This window comes from Marmota monax, unplaced genomic scaffold, assembly GCF_021218885.2.
Source record: "Marmota monax isolate L192 unplaced genomic scaffold, Marmota_monax_Labrador192_F-V1.1 WCK01_AAM20220418_F8-fsc00355, whole genome shotgun sequence".
In the NCBI taxonomy this organism is placed as follows: Eukaryota; Metazoa; Chordata; class Mammalia; order Rodentia; family Sciuridae; genus Marmota; species Marmota monax.
Genome location: NW_026694765.1, coordinates 209789 through 232622, shown reverse-complemented (window position 1 = coordinate 232622; position 22834 = coordinate 209789). Strand labels below are relative to the sequence as shown.

Sequence of the window (22834 nt, the reverse complement as noted above, 5' to 3'; positions counted from 1 at the left end):
TTAATATAAATGACAAATGGGTTGAGGTGTAAAGCCTGCCCTTTAGTTAAAGATTACAAAGACATAAGAATTGGTGTGCTTTGTCCAAGGATCAAGGAAACGCTGTAAGTAAGCAGTTAAATTGGTCCTATGAAAAAAAGAAATTACCTTGGAAATTAAAAATAAAATAATGTAAAATTAACATAGATATATTTTAGAGGCACTTCAGGGTAGTAGGCTTTTAAATAAGAGACTTTCACTACTTTAAGTGTGTTTTAATGGGATTTTAGTTTAGAAGTAAGAAAGCTTACCATTAATTATAAGTATGCTTTAAAGTTAAAGGTTAATGAAATAATTATAGGTGTGCTTTAAAGTTAGAAGTGAATAATAGGTCAGGAGACATGTAGTATAATTGCGTCGCCTAGCACCTAGTGTTTGACATGAAAACATAAAAGCTTAATCATGATTGATTAAGGTTACAGAAAAATATTTTGAACAATGTACTCAATATCTTAGGTAATCAATGTATCTCAGAAAAGGTTGTAACTCTTGGAAATTATATAAATCAAAGAAGTTTCGGGCTTTGAAGGTATCCATTAACTACCTGAAAAAACACCTGTAAAAAAGGTATAAAAATAAAGGTCCCTCTAGGGGAAGCAAGATTTCTTCTGGAGGCTGCTTGTAACTTGCAACCTGTGATCTCAACTCTTCTTCTTTTGTTGACGCCACTCCTCCTTAAGGACCCCTGGAATCCCCACTCCCCCCGCAACCCCCTGCTGGACCCCAGCACTTTATAAAACAGCAAAGTAGATTTTATCACCTGCATTGTATAGGCAAGGAATTGTAACTTTAAGAAATCACAGAGTAAATAGTGCTGCTCAGCTGTGGAGCTGGGGGCACATATTGTTGTAGTTTCTTGGCTATGGAACCTGTGGTATTAACCCAAGTAACATTGGCAGAGAATGAGATGACAACTTTAAATGCTCCTTTCCTCATAAAAATTGTCCTTAGAAAAAACATTAGATTCCTTCTGCCTCCTCTTTGAATTGACAGAAAAATGTGTAAAACCATTTCCCACCAGTGTCAGACAGAAAGGTCGGCCGATATCACTCTCACTTATATTTTGGGATGCCACAGTATACAAGGTCTCCATGTATTTTTTAAAAAAATAATAAACAAATAGCTGTACTTTGAGAAATGACAAATTAATTTTTGTAGAATATTTTGTGTCCTAGGAGTTAACCTCACTGACTCCAGAAGCCCTGGCTACATGACTATGATTCTTATAATCTTAAAATCAAGGGTAATCAAACCATTTTTTACATTTTTAAATACTTGAATATGACACTTCAAATTTGAAATTTCATTGTCCTTTTAGAACATAGTCACAAAACTAATCTGGTAAATCATTTTGCTGTGGTTCTTGTGTGTGCGTGTGTGAACAGAATGGTAATATTTAATTGCTTTATGAACCATTGAATTGTTGGACGATGAATTTTTTAATTGGCATGAGACAATTCCTACTTGTCAAAACAACTTACTTTAACCAATCCTTTGAAAAAGTCTCTCAAGTGTATGAACCTGCGCTAACTCCCCAGAGGGCCGTATTAAGCCAAAATAATGCCCCATTGAGTGAGATATCCTACAAAGTGTTTGCTATTTTCATGAACATAAATAAATGCTCATGTTCTTAATATCTGTTATTTTTGGACAAGTCATGTTTTGTGCTGTCATCTGAACTCTAGAGAAGCAGTGTAAGAGGGAACTTGGCGCCAAGTGCAAGTGCATTTTGGCCAAAGGGTGGCCTAAAAGAAGGTCATATGACCACAAGAAGCTCCAGAAAAGTGAGAGATTCTCTTTGACATGAGTGGAGGGTTGGAGATACAGGAAACACTCTGCTCTACAAGAGTGCTTAACAATGTCTGTGTAGGAAATTCCATTTTATCTTTAAACACCCAGGAAGACTCAGTGGCCAGCACAAGAAGAATTTTTTTTCAACCACAGAGTCCTGTGCCTCTCAAAGAAATGCCCTTTAGCTGGGCAAGTGGCACATGCCTGAAGGAGGCTAAGGGGGGGGGGGGTCTGAGGAGTCAGGAGGATTCAAGTTCAAAACCAGCTTCAGCAACTTAGAGAGGCCCTAAGCAACTTACTGAGACCCTATCTCAAAATAAAAATATAAAAATGACTGTGGGGATACGGCTCAGTGTTAAAGCACTGCTGAATTCAATCCCCAGTAACGGGGGGGGGGGGGGGGGAAAAAAAAAAAGAAATGCCCTCCAAGTTTGTTATCCTATTCCTGTAATTTGTGACATCAAAGCCATTTCCTGAAACTGTAAAAGTACTGCCAAAATAAATGAATATTTTCTCCCCTTCTAATAAATAACAAAAAGACAGTGTTTATATTTGACACTTGTGCATTGGATTCTTTTGAATGAAAGGGTTTGATGTGATCTTGATGGAATGTGTGCTGTTTTTTATGCCACAGTCTGAACTGTAATTATGGTCCCCAGTTCACTGTGGTAATTGGGAAGAATTTTTTAAAGAAAAATTTTCAATAAAGTACAGAAAAATGGTCAAGCAATGAAAAGACAATTAGAGAAGTTGGCACCGCAGTGCAAACTTCTAATCTCAGTGATTGAGGCTGAGGCAGGAAGACTGCAAGTTCCATGCTAGTCTCAGCAACTTAGGTAAAGTAAAAGATAAAACCAAAGTAAAACATTAAAGTAAAATCAAAAAAGAAAAAAATCATAAAAAATAAAAAGAACTTGGAGTGTAGCTTAATGATTAAGTGCCCCTAAGTTGAATCCCCAGTATCACAAAATTTAAAAGAAAACTTAAAAAAAAAGAAAAAGAAAAAATCCATTAGAATTTCGAAAGAAATTGCAGAAGGGCTCAGTGATGTAGGAAATTAATATAATTAAGATTAGTATTCTAGGGAGTGAAAATTGAAATGGGAATTTGATGTGATAATGACAGTCTCTTAGGAACCTTCGTATGTAAGGTGATGTAGCAGGAGTGAGGCAAAGAAAACAATTCTGAGAGGGAAATTTTATGAAAAAAAAAATTATAGAAGTTGGGAAAAGGGAAGAAAGGATATTTTACAGATGGAATTAATTCAGAGCAATGTAGAAGGTAAAAATGAAAGACTAAATCATAAATTAGGCTGGTGAATATGTAAGTGAAGGACAGGAATGGTGTGAGAATCAACAATTGAGGTTGGGGCACAGGGACTTAAAAGAAGGATTTATTGAAGGAAGGCTATGTTTTTCTGAAGAATGAACCTGTTTTGTGACCTTTGGATGTTGGAGAAAGAACCACACATATCTGTAAAATGAAGATGAAAACTTCACCCCCTTTTTCCTCTAGGATGATTGTGAGGATTAAGTGTAATTCTTACAGTGCTTTAATAAACAAAATGCAACACAAATATAGGTATTTTTATTATACCCACTGAGATAAAATAATGATTTTTCTTTCAGTAAATTCCCCTTAAGATTTTATACTGAAAAGTTATAGAATACAGCAGTTACATGCTGTTTGGAACTTAAAATTTATAACTAAATGCCAACTTCGAGTCTTTGTATTACCTACGTAGCTCCATAATCAATAGTTACAGAATCATAGTGGAAAATTAGAGAAATTGGTCTAGCACTTTGTCCAGCCCTGTAAATTTACAGATGAGAAAACAAAGACACTGGCTAATTCACACAGCAAATTAATGGCATATCCAGAACTAAATTTTGGGGGACACAATCTTGATTGTAATTTTTGTACAATGTTTTGAGTAGTTAAATTGAGACTCTAGAGTAAGACTATTACTACAAATTCTTTTGTAGCAGGTTATATGTGAAAATGCAAGTACAAGTTTAAAATATTTTAGTGTTAAAATACTGCTTTCAAAATAGAAGTATTTGTGCTAATTTTTAACATATGTTCAAATTTAAAGCAGATCTGTTAATTTCAAATACTACCTAAATTCCCTCCCAATACATATAGGAACTGTTGTTAATATGCATACTAATAAACATACTAGGGCAAGACTGATTTAGAAATTATAAATAAGAATCAAATTAACAATATATATTTTTTCTTTTTTACCTCTTGCATGGTTTGATATGGCCTCTTCAGATTGAGGATGTGCAGATTTCCAATAACTGGCCAAGGTTTGGGTCCTGGAGGAGAATGTTGCTTGGATGTTTTAGTCATAAATATTTTAATATTTAAAATAAAAATAAGAATTAGGCCAAGAATTGAAATTATGGCAAAAGAATCAAACCCACTCATGTTCAATTAGTTGAAATAATTATTTAAACAATAGAGATTTTGTCACAATTACAACCAGACAAAAACCAACAGCTTCCAAACAAATGAAAGTTTTGAAGATGTTGGTAATGTTTGCTCCACATTATGGTCTTTCATCTATTTTATAATAGAACTGAATTAAGCCCTACACTGTTTTGTTGCCTTTTTTGAACTCCTTCCGCCTTTCTCCTTTTTCACTTTTCAGTTCAATCTGCTTTATTAAATAAAATCTGGAAGGATTTTCTTTTCCTGTAAAACCAAGATTAGTCTTAAGTTTTCTGATAGATAGTACATGTTTAATCCTCAATATGAAACTATGGTTTTATAATACAATTGATTGTGTAGTTTGCTAAGGCGCACCACATTCTGTGTGTGGTTGGTTAAATAACAACAGCTCACCATCAAGAATTTCAAGTTCCTTTTTTTCTACATAATAGTTAGTTTATAAATAGATCTCATAGATAGTGACAATAAATATACTGGGAAAAGAGATTGAGATACAACTCCATTTGTCAAACCATCACTAAATTGCAACCATTATTTAACAAAAATCAACAAAAGCCTTTCTGAGAATCAATGAACAGTATGGGTCTTCACGAAGGACCACTGAGTAGCTTATTATCTGCCAATTGTATCACATATATTTATATTGGTAAATTTATAATATCCTCATGTATGTATATTCAGCTTGAGAGTCTCTTTCTGAAATGCTTGAGTGCAGAAGTGTTTTCAGATTTTAGATTCTTTGGATTTTGGAATATTTGCATATACTTATGAAGTATCTTGGGGAATGGGACCCAAGTCTAAACATAAAATTCATTTAGGTTTCATATGTTCCTTATGCACATAGGCTGAAGGTAATTGTGTTCAATATTTTTAATGCATCTGCATTTTGACTGTGACCCATCACATAAGATCCGGTGTGGAATTTTCCACTTGTGGCATCATGTCAGTGCTCAAAAAAATTCAGATTCTAGGGCATTTTGGATTTTGGACTTTCAGGTTGGGGGAGCTCAACTGTACATGCATTTTTTAAAAAAAAATTTTTTAAAAAAATTCTAATTAGTTATACATGACAGAAGAATGTATTTCACTTCATTGTACAAAAAGGAGCACAACTTTTCATTTCTCTGGTTGTACACAATGTAGAGTTGCACCATATGTATAGTCATACATTTACCTAGGGTAATGATGATCATCTTATTTCACAATCTTTCCCGCTCCCAACCCCCATCCTTTTCCCTCCTTCTTCCCCTTTGCCCAAAGTTCCTCCATTCTCCCTACACTGCCATCCCCCGTCCTCCCTAGTTATGGATCAAAATCCACTTATAAGAGAGAACATTTGGCCTTTGATTTTTTGGGATTAGCTAACTTCACTTAGCATGATATTCTCCAACTCCACCCATTTACCTGCAAATGCCATAATTTTATTCTCTTTTAATGCTGAGTAATATTCTATTGTGTATATATACCACACTTTCTTTATCCATTCATCTGTTGAAGGGCATCTAGGTTGGTTCCACAGTTTAGTTATTGTGAATTGAGCTTCTGTGAACATTGATGTGGCTGTGTCACTATAGTATGCTGATTTTAAGTCTTTGGGTATAAACTGAGGAGTGGGATAACTGGGTAAAATGGTGGTTTCATTCCAAGTTTTTTAAGGAATCTCCATACTGCTTTCCATAGTGGTTGTACCAATTTGCAGTGACACCAGCAATGTATGAGTATACCTTTCTCTCCACATCCTCAGCAACACTTATTATTGCTTGTATTCTTGATAATTGCCATTCTGACTGGAGTGAGATGAAATCTTAGAGTAGTTTTGATTTGTATTTCTCTAATTACTAGAGAGGTTGAACATTTTTTAAAATGTATTTGTTGATCAATTGTCTATCTTCTTCTGAGAAGTGTCTGTTTGGTTCCTTGGCCCATTTATGATTGGGTTTTTTATTTTTTTGGTGTTAAGTTTTTTGAGTACTTTATATATCCTGGAGATTAGTGCTCTATTTGATGTGCGGATAGTAAAGATGTTCTCCCATTCTGTGGGCACTCTGTTTACATTATTGATTATTTCCTTTGCTGAGAAGAAGCTTTTTAGTTTGAATACATTTCATTTATTAATTCTTGATTTTATTTCTTGCACTTTAGGAATCTGGTTAAATCCGACCTAATCCGACATGATAAAAATTTGGCCTGATTTCTCTTCTGTTAGGTATAGGGTCTCTGGTCTAATTCCTAAGTCCTTTATCCACTTTGGGTTGAGTTTTGTGCATGGTGAGAGAGAGTGGCTTAATTTCACTTTGCTCCTCAAGTTCCTTATAATGGTCAGCCTCTTCCACCCTCTTAAAGGAGTGGAAGAGAACTGATTTTAAACTTAGTGCTGTGCATAGATCCTGGCACAGTCTCACCAGATTACTTGACTTACTAAGTTTTAATTTCTTATGTTCACAATGAGAAAAATGATAATGATACTGTAGACAAAGGTTGGACTGATGAATACAGAGTTAACATGTACATTGCCCCTAGTGTGTATTAAAAGCTCAGTGCCTGGCGTTCCTCATTTATCTTTGGTCCACTGACAAACTCTCATCTATTATGTCTGAATTCTTTTCTGTAAAGGGAAGTTTTCTTTTTTTTTCCATCAAATTTGCCACTTTTTTGTGTACTTTTAATCATGTGTCTGAAAGACAGTTGCTCATTCTTCTCGACTTGCTCAAGAAAGAAAGGCAGTCTTCCCTTTTTGTGTCAGAATGACTGACCAGGAACTAGGTCAACAGATTGGACCAACTGATATATTGCCTTTTTAATAGCGTTTTTTCCTCAATTTTTTTCTAGTCATCATCATGTTATATATTTAATGTTTAGTTTATCATTTGTTTTCTGCAAGAAATCAGAAATTCTTGAAAGTGAGGACGACTTCTTTTTTTGCTTTACTGTGGAATTCCCAAAAACTTAGAACAGTGCCTGGCATTTAATAAATACTTATTCAATTAGTAGATAAATAAAAGAGTGAATGAATAACTGACATCTTTGAAACTTTATGTTTTCAGATAATCATTCCTGGTGACATAGGACTGGGAAGAACCAAGTGACCATAGATGTCAAATTCTGCCATTTTGTGAGTATGAAAATTGTAACTCAAAGAGGTCAGGGATTTGGTGAGGATCTGATAGCTCCATTTTTTAAAAGATTTTTTTTTTAAAGATGAATGCAATATATTTATTTTATTTATTTATTTTTATGTGGTGCTGAGAATTGAAACCAGTGCCTCACATGTGCAAGGCAAGCGTTGTACAGCTAAGCTGTAACCCCAGCCCCTCTGATAGCTACTTTTTAACAGAGGTGCAATTAAGTTCACTCCTCCTACAGTGCTCCTTGGACCACTTGTATTTACATAATACTAAAAGTTTTATAGTTTAAAGGCCCTGCTTGGGATGATCTTGGATTGGTTGAACATAATCTCAGATAAACTTCTCTAACAGACACTGATGATAATTTTCTTGAGCCAAGTCTTGAACATTTGAATAGTGTAAGAGAGGCAGCTACAGGGACAAAACAAAGAGCAGTGTTTCTTTGCATAGAAAATGACTCTTAGTCTCAAAGCCATCTTGTTAGTGACATTTACATTTAATAGTGTTACAGGGCAATAGGATCATTTTTTCAAGACAAAGAGCAGAGGAAGAAGCAAAGAGTTCAATCAGACAAATGGGAACGTGACAGGAGTTAAATTACTTGCAATCGATTCCTTCAAATTGTTATATAATAAGAGGTAATACTGTAATAACAGGTCCTAGTCATGCCATTATTATTCCAACATTACAAATGAAGAAGCTCAGACTTTAAGAAGTTAAGTAATATGGCCCAGATCACATAATTGGTAAGAACTCAAGTGTGCCTGACTCCAAAGCTTTTAATCTGTCATGTGTTGCTAGTTCCAGATGTTCGTGATTCACACATCTGGCTTTCATAACATAGCATCTAAAATTTGATTATAGCTGACTAACAGCCCCAAAATATAGTCATAAATGTTTCTTATGGATGTACTTCTTAATATTTAAGGATAATTGTTGATTATAGTCACCATTATTTTCTGACATATGAGTTAAGAAATTTAGGTCTTTTTATCTGCTGTTAATTATTGAGAGAGGAATAATGAAATCTTTGAGTTCTCTATCTGTCTTTGCATTTCTATATATTTTTACTTCATGATTTTGAGGTTTTGACATTAGAAGAGTATCTATTATTCTGTCCTTCTGAATAATTAACCATTTTATTATTTTGAGATTACATTTAATATTCCTGTTTTTTTATTTTTAATCTAATTTGCCTCTATTAATATAGCTTTCCCAACTTTTTGTGACTAATATAAACAGGGCACATATTTTCCCTACTAATTTACTTTTAACCTATTTTTGTCTTTATATAAAATGCTTCTTTGAAGGCAGCACATAGTTTGGTCTTGCAATTTTTTTTATCCCATCCAACAATCTCTGTCTTTTAATTCAAATGCTTAGACCATTTATATTTAATGTGACATGGTTAAGTCATTTGTTTCTTATTTAGCTCATCTGTTCTTTCCTTTCTCTCTCTTTCTTTCTCATTTCTACCTTCTTGAGTATCTCTTTTTGGCTTCTTAGCTATAACTCTGTTTTGTTATTTTAACAGTTGCCTTGGAGGTTTAGCACACAATATTAATTTATCATCTATCTTTTAGTGACATTATATGGGTTTTATATAGCAGAAGAACTTTAAAATAGCCTCCCTTCCTGGCCTTATGTTACCACAACTTGTTTATAAATCCTTTTTTTAAAGAATCGAATTATACTGTTAATAATAGCAACATCTGTTAGGAAGGACAGGGCATCTGGATAGTGTTTAAGGAAAGGGAAACTATCATTTGTTATTTAGAAAAAAATCAGTACTCTTAGACTTTTTTTTTTGCCAAATACTTGTCATTTATGTGAATTATTTTTACAATTTTAGAAAAAGTTAGAAATTTAAAAATCTTGTCATAGAGTTAAGAAAGCCAGAGAGAAAACTCATTAGTTTCCTCTGTAAATATCTGTAAATATATAAATATGTACCATTATTCATAGTAAATTAGGACTTTCCTTATATATCTGAGTGGGGATTATGTTGCAGGTCAGAGATGAGGTATTAATTCTGGACAAGTAATATATATGCTACCATGCCTGAAAATTGATGGGTATAGGTGGTCATTGCTCAAGGCAGATGATTGGGGTAATATGTGATATTATTGCTATGGTTACCATAATGATATTTACAGAGTTTATCATGTATTTACTGTATTATAACTATTGATGTGTATATACAGAATAAATAGAGTAAGTGCATGAGAACAGGTAATATTTTCACCATTCTTGGTAGAAAAACAAAAAATATATTACATAAGAACTGGGCATGTGTGGATGTGTGTCCAAATTCAGGCAGTCTGGCTCTAGAATTCACACTTTCTCATACTGAAGTACTATTGTCATAATCATACCATAATCGTACCATAATCATACAACCTTACCAGCCTCCATTTCATCTTAGCTCTTGGGTGCTAAGACTAGTCTTAGGTGCAGAGTTAGTTATATATTACGAGCAAAAACTGTCATTTGACCATGAGCTTTAGTGGCTGAAGATCCAACCCAACTAGCTGATTCTGCAAGACAAAATGAGTTCCCAGCCTATTCAAGGGTCTTATAACCAAGACACTGTTACAGAAAGTTCTGAGAGGGAAACATACAGTGAGAGACAACAGGATGAAAATACAGTAAACCTGGTAGCAGTAAGATGGAGAAAAGAAAGAGGCAGTGAGGAGAACCTGGAGCAATTCCCAAGTCAAAGAGGATACATGTTAATTTTCTAGGGCTGCTGTAAAAAAGTATGACAAAATGACAAAATGAGGAAATGAAACAACAGACATTTATTTTCTCACAATACTGCAGACAAGAAGGTCAAGATCAAGGTGTCCACAAAGTTGGTTTCTCTCCTTGACTTATAGATGGCTCTCTTTTCTATATGTCTCCACACAGGGTTTCCTTTGTATGTATCCATGTCCTAATCTCTTCTTATAAGAACACTAGTCCTATTATAATAGGGCCTATCCCAAGATTTCAGTTAATTTTAATTACCTGTCTAAAGTCTTATCTCTGAATATAAACATTGTGACACCCTGAGACAGTGGAAGTTAAGACTTCAGCTTATGAAATTTGGAAGACACAATTCAGACTATAACAGATGGTTATAGAAAATTTAGGCACAAACAAGTAGAGAGTAATGGGGGTGGGGGGAGTCATAGACTGGCCTGGACACAAACCACCAAGCTAAAAATTTCAGAGCAAAGTTGATGAATTATATGAAATGGCTCTAATTAGCTCTTTTCCTTTTCTTCATAAATAGGTATGTGAAAGTGATCTCAAATTTCTGTTTGAATTTCCTTATTTTCAAACAATGCAAGAACATTAATTATGCCATTCTGATTGTATAATATATATATATATATATATATATATATATATAATGTCCATATATCAGCTATATCACAAGCACTAGTACTTTTTAAAATTTAAATTATGTTAGTATAATAGTTAGATATTTGTAAAATTTAAATAGTATCTATTTTCTTCTTACATATTTAATATAGCTATGAAGTCAAAACAAATTTAAAAACTAGATTAAACAAAAAATCAGAAATATAAGCTGCTTGCCTTAATATAACTTAATGAAAGTTAGACTTTTGCTGAAAAATACAACTCCCTTTTGCAAACTTAAATTCTTGAATATCACCAAAAATCCTTCTCCCTTAATATTCACATATGATACTACAGTAATTAATTTCTGGACTTAAGGAGGGTCTGATATAGCACAATGATTAAAAGAGTTTGACCTTTGGCACCAAACAGATCTGAGTTTAAATTTAAGTTCTGCCTTTTATTAGTTTGCTTGTGGAAAGCTACTTAAATTCTCTGTGTCTCAGTATATAGTATTATTCATCTAGCATGTTTATTAAGGTTGAAATAAATATATGGAAATAATAGGATTCATTGATCAGATGTCTCTTTGTTAATGGTGGAGGGTGTTTTCTACCATTATAGAGAATCAGATTACCAAACTTCTAATTTTACAAAAGGACAATTTGACTCCCCAAATTTGATGTACTTTGGTGGGTTGTGGTAGAATTTATTATGTAAATAGTTAATTTTTTAATAAAATGTGCTATTATTATTAATCTGTGTGTCTCCCTCCCAAGATTGTTCCTCAAAACTAAAATATAATTAGAATTTGGATTATCCATTAATCTGTAAATAGAGAAATATGTACCATTATTCACAAAGAAGGCAACTTGGTCAATAAATTGGAATCCCAATTATATTTATTGAGTCTTAGAAATATAGAGAAAAGTAAACAGATTAGAAAGAGTTGGGTCTGTAGGATGAAAGATTGGCATAATTGGATAATAAATCAGGGAATATTTTAGCCCTGACCGGTCTATTGTCTGGAGAGTTTTCATGCTGGCTTGGGCTGAGGGTGGGCCAAAGTTCAGCAGCCTAGGGCAAGGAGAGAACATTAACTAATTTGGTTAAGATTAACCAGTGGGGAAAAGTAGCTCAGCTAATCATTTATGAAAGAATTTGAAACACCTGTGGTTGGCATTGTTATAGGTAAGCCAGGGGGCATCTGCGAATACAATTTAGGTCATGTTGGAAGGGTGTATTTTGCTGAAAGCCATTTTCTGGAACACAGCAGGGTTGGGTGGATTCTTTTCACCCCTCACTATTTTCACAAGGGGTCAGGTAAAATTCAACATTGTTAAATCTCTGCCATCTAAAGTCTGGCATTTTAATTGAAAAACTTATTTAAAATCAATGAGAAGGAGTTAGGGAATAAAGGTACACATGTATGCATTTATTTACCAACCTCGTTTCATAAAAACGAAGTGTGTTCCTTTGAGTCTACTGATTAAAATTTACTATCTTTTTTCTGGCATGAACTACATAAAATTGGCATTGGCTATAAGGTCCCATTCCAAGTTCTTAAAAGAAGATAAAGCAACTTGATAGTATGAGTGAAGATTCTTTCTGGAGTTGTGTGTTTACTTTCTAAACATCGCACTTTACCTTGAAAAGGACCTAAAGTTTGCTTGTGGAAGTGGACTTCAGAAAGATTGCAACTTGTGAGTTATTGTGAAGTGGTAGAAGGAGGGTTACTTGTAATCAGAAAGTTAGGCACCAGATAAAATGGATGTGGTCTTAATACATGAGATAAACTGACGGAGCTGGTTATAGGTTTGTGTGCATGTACATGCATAGGCACATTTGTGGACTGTCTTGTTCAGCAAGGTGCAGTTTTCTGTGTTCACTTTGTGTTTCTTGCAAATGAAATCATGCATATGTAACCATGAAATTTATGACATGATTAATATGTTCCTTAAGATATCAATTGTACTGGAACAAATTCACATTTTCAAAACAAGTATTATAACAACCCTCATTGTATATAGAAATATTTATGTCAATGAAGAAATTATAATAGATGCAAATCTATCTATTCAAACACACATTTACATTCCCTATCTCTTACAACAACAGAGAGGGCCAAAAAGAGGCAATGAGCACATCTACCTTGTAGAAAGGAAGCAGGACTCAAAGAAATGGCTGATGCCAGAGCTGGAGCAGGCAAAGCACAAGGTGAAGTACATGTCAAAAAGACATAGAAACCAGCTGGAATAGGCTTGCATGGGCCAAGTCTGGGACAATTTTCTCATCACAACAATCTTGTATTGTATTGTATATAATTTACTAAAATAAAAATCATGAGACTATAGTGATATAAATTAGTAAATGAATACATTTCAAGATTGAGGAGGAATAAGACATTGGCATAGGGATATAGAACACTTCACATTGCTTCCCACAAAATAATATTAATTACAAAGGTAGAAAGAAGACTTTTTAAAGAGAAAAAACATGCTACCTTAATCAGTGAGCTAAGTGAGCAATCATCAATAACACAACAAGTTCAAAAACTGCTCCAACTGATAGGATGTGGTCCAGCAATTACATTTCTTTTTGCAACACTGCTGGTAAATTCATATAAACTGAATCTAAGGAGGAAACATCAGACAAATCCAGACTGGAGACATTTTGCAAAATAACTGGCCTATAGTCTTCAAAAGGGTCAATGTTATGAAAAGTTAGAGAAAGATTGAGAACTTGATCATTTTTGTATTTACAGAGTCTGGAACAAAGAAGAACAAAAATTAAAAATATGTCCCTTTGCTTCTTTTTTTATTTAATTATTTATTCACTCACCTACTAAACAAGCATCTAATTTATGTGCTTTATTCCAAATGTAAAGGTTATGGAAAAAAATGAGTGTGTCAGTTCTTAAGAAATTTATTTTTTCACACTTAAATGCCATAAGAAACATTTTTAAATTGTAAAATACATGAAATCGTTATATTTTATTTAAGTGGGGAAGATGGGAGCTTGAATGTGTCTCTTTTGATCTCATTCCACAATTCTAATTGAACTATAGGATCTCTCCTGAGATAAGCAGCAACCATGCCTGGAAGATGTAAAAGTTTGGATTCTGTTGGCCATTTGTATGGATTCTGGGGAAACAAAAAACTATGTTGATAGAGAACTTTTCTCCTTTGTGTGGAGGAGAGTTTGGAGGCTGGAAGCTGTTGAAGGAGACCCACAGGTAAAGATCTGGGTATTATTAGTTCTCAGAGATTTGTGAATGCCAATGGGTTGTTGATTTATCTTCTCAATTGATGTTTCTGGGTTGTTAGTAAGTATTCCTGGTCCCCCAGGAGCTGCAGAAGGTCTTAAAAGAGACATTAAGTCACTTTCAGCCACAATTCTAGGAGAATGCTAAGCTTTGCTTGCTGAAAAGACTAGAAAACAGAAAGATTTTCTTGAGATGTCAATCCAGAGGAAGTGAATTTGCTGGGGATTGAACCTAGGAGCAAATGGAATGTGCCTTACCACTGAGCTAAGTCACCAACCTTTGAGCTGGGATCTCACTAAATTGGTTAGGCCTTGCTAAGTTACTGAGGCTAGCCTCAAACTTGCTATCTTCCTGCCTCAGCCTCCTGAGCCACTGAGATTAAAGGTGTGGGCCACTATACCTGGTTTACATTTTCAAGACTTTTGCCTCCCTCCCGCACCCATACTTCAGCGCAGGAACTTAACTTCTAGTGAATAGACAGAAGAAATGGACAATCTACCTAGTGGGTTCCAGCACTCAGAGTGAAAAGAATCAAGAGACCAGTAAGAGTTTGTTTTAAACGATAATGATTTCTAACAAAGTAGAACTTGTGGAGACTCCCTTTGACCCCATCAACAGAGCTTTCTTATCTTGTGCAATAAACAGCTTAAAGACTATGAAAACAAGGGCTGGAATAAGCCGGAAACTATCTCAGCTTTCACAAAACTTTCTGAAATTGCAGTTAATAATTATGGGCCAATCTTTCAGATTTAGACAAAGGAGCAAAGAAAAATGAAAGCTTCCTGAAACTGATCACCTAGGTAGAACTTGAGATTTTTAATCAAAGCAAACAGCTAACAAACTGGTATTACTTGACATCTTAATATTTGCAGGGAATAGATAAACAATAAATAAATTTAAGAGCAGGATTAGACTTTAAAAGTGAACAAAAATAAACCCCTCCCAATAAACAAAATTATGAAAGAAATTAAGGAAATTTAAGAACAGCACATATATACCTGTGCACATACACACAAAACTTTGTTGGATCTATAAAAATGGACAACAATTTTCAAATATGCAAACAAGCAAAAATGAATTAAAGCAGAAAATGAAGTGAACTAATGAAATAAAGTGAGAAAGATTTGGATAACAGATCCAACAGACTTTCCATGAGATTGATATAGTGCTAGCAGAACAAAAATGAATAGAGGAGAGGAATTTTATTAAGTAGTAAGATAATTTATCTAAGCAAAAGATTCAGCTCTTCAGATTAAAGTGATTCAGTAAATCCCAGGCAAGATAGAAAGAAAGAGGTGATATACTACTGTGAAAAAAGGCTGTTAACTCCAAATTTAAAAAATAAGGCTTTGTTGTTGGTAAAAACTGCATTGCAGGGAGGCAGATCTGAGTGTTCACAGCCCAGAACGTGATGGCCTTCATGACATAGTTCTTGAGCAAATAAAAATAATAGTTTTTTTTTTTTTTTCCTAGACCCAAGTATAGCCAAGACCCTCTGAGATCTGCCTTGTGATCAGCAGGGACTCAGGCAGTCTCAAAAGCCTTAGGCAGTCTCAAAAGCCTTGCGATTATTAGCAAGGGAGGGAATAGTGGACATACTTGTAAGACAGCACACTTAGAAGAGTTGTTAGAAGGAGGTCCTGGGTGAAAGAAGTCACCTGAATAGCCAGTGCAATATAAGTAAATGATAATATATTTTCCCTGAAATAAAATATTAAGCAATCTATTCCTAGCTGTAATTTTAAAGTCCTAGCAGTCAGAAACTAAAGTTCTGTTAATTATGGTGGCGCCCAATTCCTCATTGATACACATTCTGGCAAAATTTCAGGACTTCAGGGATACAAGATAAATCTTAAAACTTTCCAGACAGAAAAAAAAAAAAAGTTATGTGATTTTCCTGAAAGTTTTCTTTCTTCATTCCTTCTTTTCTTTTTTGTTTTAGATTGCTGGGAATCAAACCCCTGCCTCACATATACTGGGCATGTGCTGTATCACTGAGCCATATCCCAAGCCCTAAAACTGATTTTTTAAAAACTTATCATATAAGACAATTACTTGGTTTTTAAATACATTAGCAATACATTTAATTAAGTATGGATGAAATATGAGGGGGTGAGTGTGTGTGTTCGTGCATATTACTAAAATGAATTTTTAACCAACAAAAAAAGGAGATTTAAAGACTAATGCTTTATTTTATAATTTTTAATTCTTTGAAATTTTATACAAAATGGATGGTGATAATATAGCAGTTGAACTCTTTCTGAAAATACTAAATTTGCTAAAGGAATTAAAAATATTCAAGATATAATATTACTAATGTGATCTATTAAAATAACAAACACTACCCAAAACAATAATATCACTGCATATTTACAAGCACTTCTTTCATTTTTCTAATGTAGATTCCTTGTACTTATTGTTGTTTCATTGGCTTCCCTTTTAAAATCATAAGGATTGAAGGAATTATATCAATTGTATTTACATTAAAAGTCTGACATGACTAAGAAGCGTTGATTTCTATGTAACCTACTTCTTTGGGAAAAATTCAAGAACATACATCAATTGTCATTCTGAACCTACTTACTGGCAAAAGCATTCTAAGTTCTGGATAGAAAGCATTGACCATCTGTTTTATGAGCCATATCCCTTCAATTAAGCAAGCATTCTAAAATCAAGAGACAGCATCAGATATACAGACATTTTTACATTGGCTATTTGGGGATTAGCATCGATCCACTCTGGTCCATATTCTCTTCACATGCTGCCTTTTTCTTTATTTAACCTTGACTGTATGTGATAGAAAAGAAAGCTGGAGCACAGCAATGGTATTAGGCTTCAGGTTCCAGCAGGTTGTGGAGTTGGAAGTGTCTGTCATATTCTTTCTCTGGAGGGACCTTTAAAGAAAACAAGATTCTTTCACTGGGTCTGACAGACGTTGAGTATTGAAACAATGGTATTTTCTTAATTATTATCTGAAGTTAGAAAGATCTGGGAATAAGTTGGAGTTGAGGAAAAAATTTAAGAACAAAACTATTTATCTCATCCACTTTGATTACACTTCCTCCTTTCCCAAGCCTCTTCTCCCTGGAAGTCCTGCTGAAAAACGCAAACATCTATCTCACTTGAGTTTTACAAGAAACAGTAGAACAAAATGTCAATGGAGTAAATAGGCAGAAAGTGGAGAATAGGAAGAAGCTGATTTTGTTATTATAGAACCTGTTGATGTGTACTCACTCAAGGTCTTCAACTTTACACATTCCATTTGCTTCTGCCTACTTTTACCTTTGGAATAATGTCTCACACTCTTGCTCGGAACTTATTTCTTTTTATAAGTAGCTCTTTTTAATTGTTATCAGAGGAGTGACAAGACACTTGTCAACTAAATTTTGTCTTTTCTTCATAAGTTTCTGCTTTGGAAAAAACTCATAAATTCTGATTTTATCTGGTTGGATGTACAGTCTCTATTTTTGTCTAAACGGGGATATCATCCATTTTCATCTTATGGATGCCACACAGGCATGTATGCTTAAGATGAGCAAAACTTTTTACTAGTAGAGCTATCATTTACATTCTTTTTCTTTTAATTTTTATTTTTTGATACTGGGGATTGAACCCAGGGGCACTAACCACTGAGTTATATCCCCAGTCTTTTTTATTGTATTATTATTTTTTTTTTTAATTTTGAGACATGGTTTTACTAAGTTGCTGATGGTCTTGCTAAATTGCTGAGGCTGGTCTTGAATTTGCAATGCTCCTGCCTCAACCTCCTGAGTTGCTGGAATTAAGGTTGTGTACCACATTTCCCAACTACATTGTTTAGGATTCTGTACAGTACCTCCCAATAAACAGAATCATCATAGCAATTCTGGTCAGATGGCTGTTCCCAGAAAGGTATCTTTAGAATTAAACCTGTGAAGGTAAAGGGAAAATAAATCATATTGTGAGGCTGAAGAGGAAATAGTAATTAAAACACTGTTACAAAATCACCTCCTTAAACTGACATAATTATTTTACAGCCAGAAGCTTAGAATACTCTGAATTTACCATTTGACTTGCTTATTAACCAGCTATTATCCAGAGACCATAGGGTACAGGGAAGTACTGACTTTTTTACTCACCTGTAAGAATACCTCCAACAATTGCTGTTCCAATGGAAGAACCCAAGGCAGCTGCTTGCATGGCTATGGTAGACCTAAGAAGACAAACAAAAGAATTTTGTTTTTCCTGGATACCAGCCAAGGAATCTCACCTGCTGACAGTGGGGGATCCTGCCATCTTCAGGACAGAGTCCAGAATTACACGCCAGCAAACAGACCAATATTTTTCTTTTGTACCTTTAATTTCTTTGAGACTTTTGAGTAGTGGTAGAAAATTCTTAAATAAACTTAAGAATCATCTTTTGATGCATCTTCAGGAATGATAAGAAGGTCTTCCCTAGAAAGAGTTTAGCACTCTCAAAAATTGATCCCTGTTTTAATTTATTCAATAAATATTTATTAAGTACTAGCCCTGTGTCAGCTTCTCTTCTAGACAGCAATTAACATATAAAAAAGCAACTATTTCTTCATCACACTCTAAAGAAACTTATAACAGAATTAGAAAATCTATTAAAAGGCTAAAGAATGCTAATTTTAGCATATGTGAGAGAACTCATTGAAGATACTTAAATAAATATCTGTGATCTTATAAGTAGTTACCTCAAAATAAAATTAGTGAAAAAATACCTTATAATTTTGGGAACAGAGAATGTGATAAAAGGTGACTGAAATGCTTCAGGCTGTTAAATGAGTGACAAAGGAATTAGGAATGTGGGCGTCTCCTGGGCCTCTCTCATAGAAGGCAATTAATAGAGTTGTTGAAAGATGATATGAGTAATTGCAGGAAAACAAACAACTGGAAAATGAGAGTTTATTGGTGTTTCAGCTTCATGATCCAAGGAAAAGAAAACACTAAACTCATTTTTTTCCTCTTTATTTGAAAGTTTAAAAAATTTTCTTCTACATAAAAAATTGTACAAGTAACAATATATCAATCTAAATATTAGAAACCACAAATGAATAAAAAGGAAAAGAAGACATTTAATATTCCTCAAACCTTATCAGAATAAAAATATAACGAATTAAAAAAAATATATCAGTCCTGGTGCAGCGGCACATGCCTGTATTTTCAATGGCTTGGGAAGCTGAGGCAGGAGGATCACAAATTCAAAGCCAGCCTCAGGAACTTAGCAAGGCCCTAAAAAACTTAGTGAGATCCTGTATAAAAATAAAAAATTGGGGGATGGGGCTCAGTGGTTAAGTGCCCCTGGCTTCAATCTTCAGTGCCAAAAACAAATAAATTAAATAATAAAATAAAAATGTATATAGCACTGATTTTCCCATTAAATGTCTGAAATATCCTTTCATGTTATCAAATATAGAGCAGGATCATAATTTGAATTGCTACAGCATATTACTGCATATAGTTCCATAGGCTGATATTTAGTTTCCTCCCAGTGTTTCATATTTTCAAAATGTTGTAAGAACATATCCTCCTCTGAATGTGATCTCAAACTTGTCCAAATATTTTCATAAAATAAAATCTATTTTAAAAATGATATTATATTTTAAAAATGATATTATATATATTTATATTTAATGGATTTTTCCAAACAGATAAGTGTATAGTTTATATCTCCATTTCTCTTCTTTGACCACCTTTCAATATTATTATTCATGTATTCTCTATCAACTTGATTTGTGAAAAAACTGGTAACTTGTTTTAATTTGCATCTGTCTGATCACTAGTGAAGTTGAATATTTAATACATATTATTTATTTGATTTCCTTCTTTCTAATTTATGTGCTAATTTTACAGGAATTTGCTAAGATCATATACAGAGCTAAAAGGTATTTTTGATGAAAATTATTCTTTTATCAAATAGGTATGGAAAACAATTAATTAAACAAAATTAATAACATCATTGGAGTTAGGCTGCCATCATCTGCAAAAATGTCTCTTAAGAATCTTAACTTCCCTTTGTTCTTCACACACCAAAGCCTGATTTGAATTTTAATATTCCAAATGGACACTTGTGATTGTCTTGTCTCTCAGGAAAGTTTTTATTTTAAATGTGAATTTTAGCCAGGTACATGAGCCTTCAAGGCTTGCTCCTTTCAATTCCTTTGCCATTGTCCCCACTCCTCCATAAATAAATGAAGAAGATATTACTAAACCTGTATAAGCAAAGTCTAAACCCTTAACCACGAGACTAACCCAATGTTTGGCCACCCAGTGAGGCCCAGCTCTCAAAAGCCGGTAGACTTGTTTTATTACATCTGTGTTACAGGTCTGGGCATGATGATCAAGAATTCCCAATCAGAAGGCAGCTTCTAATGTTTTTACACCGTGTGTACACATTATAACACTTAGGAGTTGAGCTCATTGGCACATGCTTTTATCATGCTTGATTTGCAAGAAAATATTTTCATGTTCATTCTCAATAGCTTGTTAGGTATTGGAGAGAAATGAAGCGAAAGAGTGAATATTTTGGGGGTTGTCTTTCAAATTTCAGAAGGGATTAAAAAATAGCATGTAGATGAAAAGGGTCAACCATATGTGTAAATTTGGAAGCACAGTTTTTACTCAGAAAAAAATATGATTAAATTTTAAAACACTTATTGCTCGTCTCAATAGGGTTAAATTTTAATTTGCTAAAATCGAAGAAATTTTTTTTTCTTTTCCAATTATGCAACTCTAGTCAGTAGTTATCCTGAGACATTTCTAGATACATGTTCACTTTTTCTTCATGCTTCAACTGGCTTTTATATTTTTATTTTATTTTATTTATTTTTTGGTACTGGGGATTGAACCCAGGGGTGCTTAACCACTGAACCACATCCGCTGCCCTTTTTTATATTTTATATAGAGAAAAAGTCTCACTGAGTTGTTTAGGGTCATTCTAAGTTGCTGAGACTGGACTTGAATTTGTGACTCTCCTGCCTCAGCTTCCTGAGCCACTGGGATTACAGGCATGGGCTACCATACCTGGCAAAACTGGCTTTTAAAACTGAGAATTCTGCTTCTTTACTTACTTTCTGAGTGATCATATCAAATTATTCCAGTCTTGTTGCCTAAAAGTGGCAATGATAGCCTTTAGTATCACTTCCATTCTGGGCTTGACTGCTATTTTCCCTCTGGCCATTTAAATAAACATTTATGTCCCCTTTGGGGTGAATCTAAGTCTGTTAGAGCTAGAAGGGATTTTAGAGATGAAATAGTCCTGTCTTCTTATTTTATAGAGGAGGAAATGGGGAACCAGAGAGGTTGAGCAACATGTTAAAAGTCACATAACTTGTTGGTAGCAGTGTTGGGGCCACACATTGCCTTCCAGATTTGCTAGATCCAAAATTAGGCTAACTCATCCTTGGTTGTGTAAATTTCCTGGAAGTGACTGTTTCAACTCACCACATGTGCCTCTCCTCCATTTTGGTGGGACCCCCCCAAAAGAGTAAGCCTACTGCGATCCAATTGTGCTTATCATATTGCCTAATCTGTCTGATGACAGTTTTCTATGGTAGAGAAATTTAAATGAACATTATTAATTTTTTAAAAAGGGCATTAATAATTTGTTAAGTTGCATCTTTCAATACAATTTTGTTCTCTCATTTGTGTCTCTTTGAATGCGGTAGAAACAATACAGATTTGGGGCTGAAATACTAGAAAAACAAAAGCCAACCATTCAACCAAACCCAACCTAAACAAAATCCCCCAAACAACCTTGTTCTCCCATTAAAGGATATCTCAAAGAAGGAGAGAAAACAAGATAGTACCAGGAAGAGAACAAGCCATTCTTTGACTCACTTTTTAGATTTTCCCATGACTATGGCCACAATGCTTGCGAGGCCTCCTATCACGCCAGGTAAGCCGTGCAGGTTGTGCACCCCGCAGGTATCATGGATCCTCAATTTAGCAGCAAAACAAGGCTATAATTATAAAAGGAGAAAGGCTTATTATTTTGCTAGATATGTTACATATGAAATAACCATGCAGAAAAAAGATTTTATAAATTAATTTTTATTGTGTATCTTTAAAATGCACGGCATAATGTTATGGAATACATATGAACAGTAAAAAAGTTACTATTGTGAAGTGAATTAACATCTCTATAGTTATCCCCCTTTTTTTGTGGCATGAGAACTAAAAACCACTCATTTACCACGAATTTTGCATACAGTAGATTTTAAATTCTGTATCACTCGTGCTGTACATTAGATTTCTAAAGTTCTTTTTCCTACATATCTGCTACTTTCTCTGATCTACATCTTTCCCATTTCCTCCCCTGCCTCAGAAAAAGAAATCTTCTCTATAATTTGGTTCTCTATCCATGTCTGAAATCCACCAATGTCAAATAATTTGAGGATATTGGTGGCAAAACCACCATTTCCATCTTTAGTGGATGGGTTGAAATGGGAGTGATTTTAGATCCTACTCCTTCTCACTTTCTGATGACACCCTAAAGGAGTCTAGAATCCTTAGTTATACAAAATCAACAACAACAACAATAACAACAATAACACAGTGGAAATTCTGTGGAGGAAAATCACACACAAGCACCTGACATTAAATTCATACTAAATTATAAGTAACTGATGTCAGACTTTCTCCAGCTGCCACAGAGAGGTCAGGAAAGAGTAGAACCACTGGACACCTGAAATGTGGGTGGTATTTCTGAAAGGATGGCAAACACCCTCCAGGCAAGGAAAGGTACTTATGAAAGGAAACTTTGTGCCTTTTCTCTGCTGATGGGATAAGAGAAGATAACAACACA

At 34.3% G+C, this 22834-nt stretch overlaps 1 protein-coding gene and 1 long non-coding RNA gene across 2 annotated transcripts in view; one reads left to right on the top strand and one right to left on the bottom strand.

Annotated features, from left to right (window-relative positions):
* The first annotated feature begins 68 nt into the window (after window positions 1-68).
* LOC124079527 (uncharacterized) lies at window positions 69-18528 on the top strand. Its single transcript, XR_006847388.2, has 4 exons — window positions 69-104; window positions 7332-7399; window positions 13828-13995; window positions 15968-18528. It is a non-coding gene; the product is annotated as an uncharacterized LOC124079527 (long non-coding RNA).
* The window catches only part of Rhag (Rh associated glycoprotein), a 27047-nt gene continuing 20406 nt past the window's right edge, over window positions 16194-22834 (bottom strand). The window contains exons 7-10 of the mRNA XM_046425115.2: window positions 21868-21989; window positions 18144-18217; window positions 17861-17934; window positions 16194-16919 (exon numbers count right to left, since the gene is read on the bottom strand). Of these exons, the coding sequence (XP_046281071.1) occupies window positions 16854-16919; window positions 17861-17934; window positions 18144-18217; window positions 21868-21989 (336 nt within the window). The 3' untranslated portion in view covers window positions 16194-16853. The remainder of the gene's footprint in view (window positions 16920-17860; window positions 17935-18143; window positions 18218-21867; window positions 21990-22834) is intronic.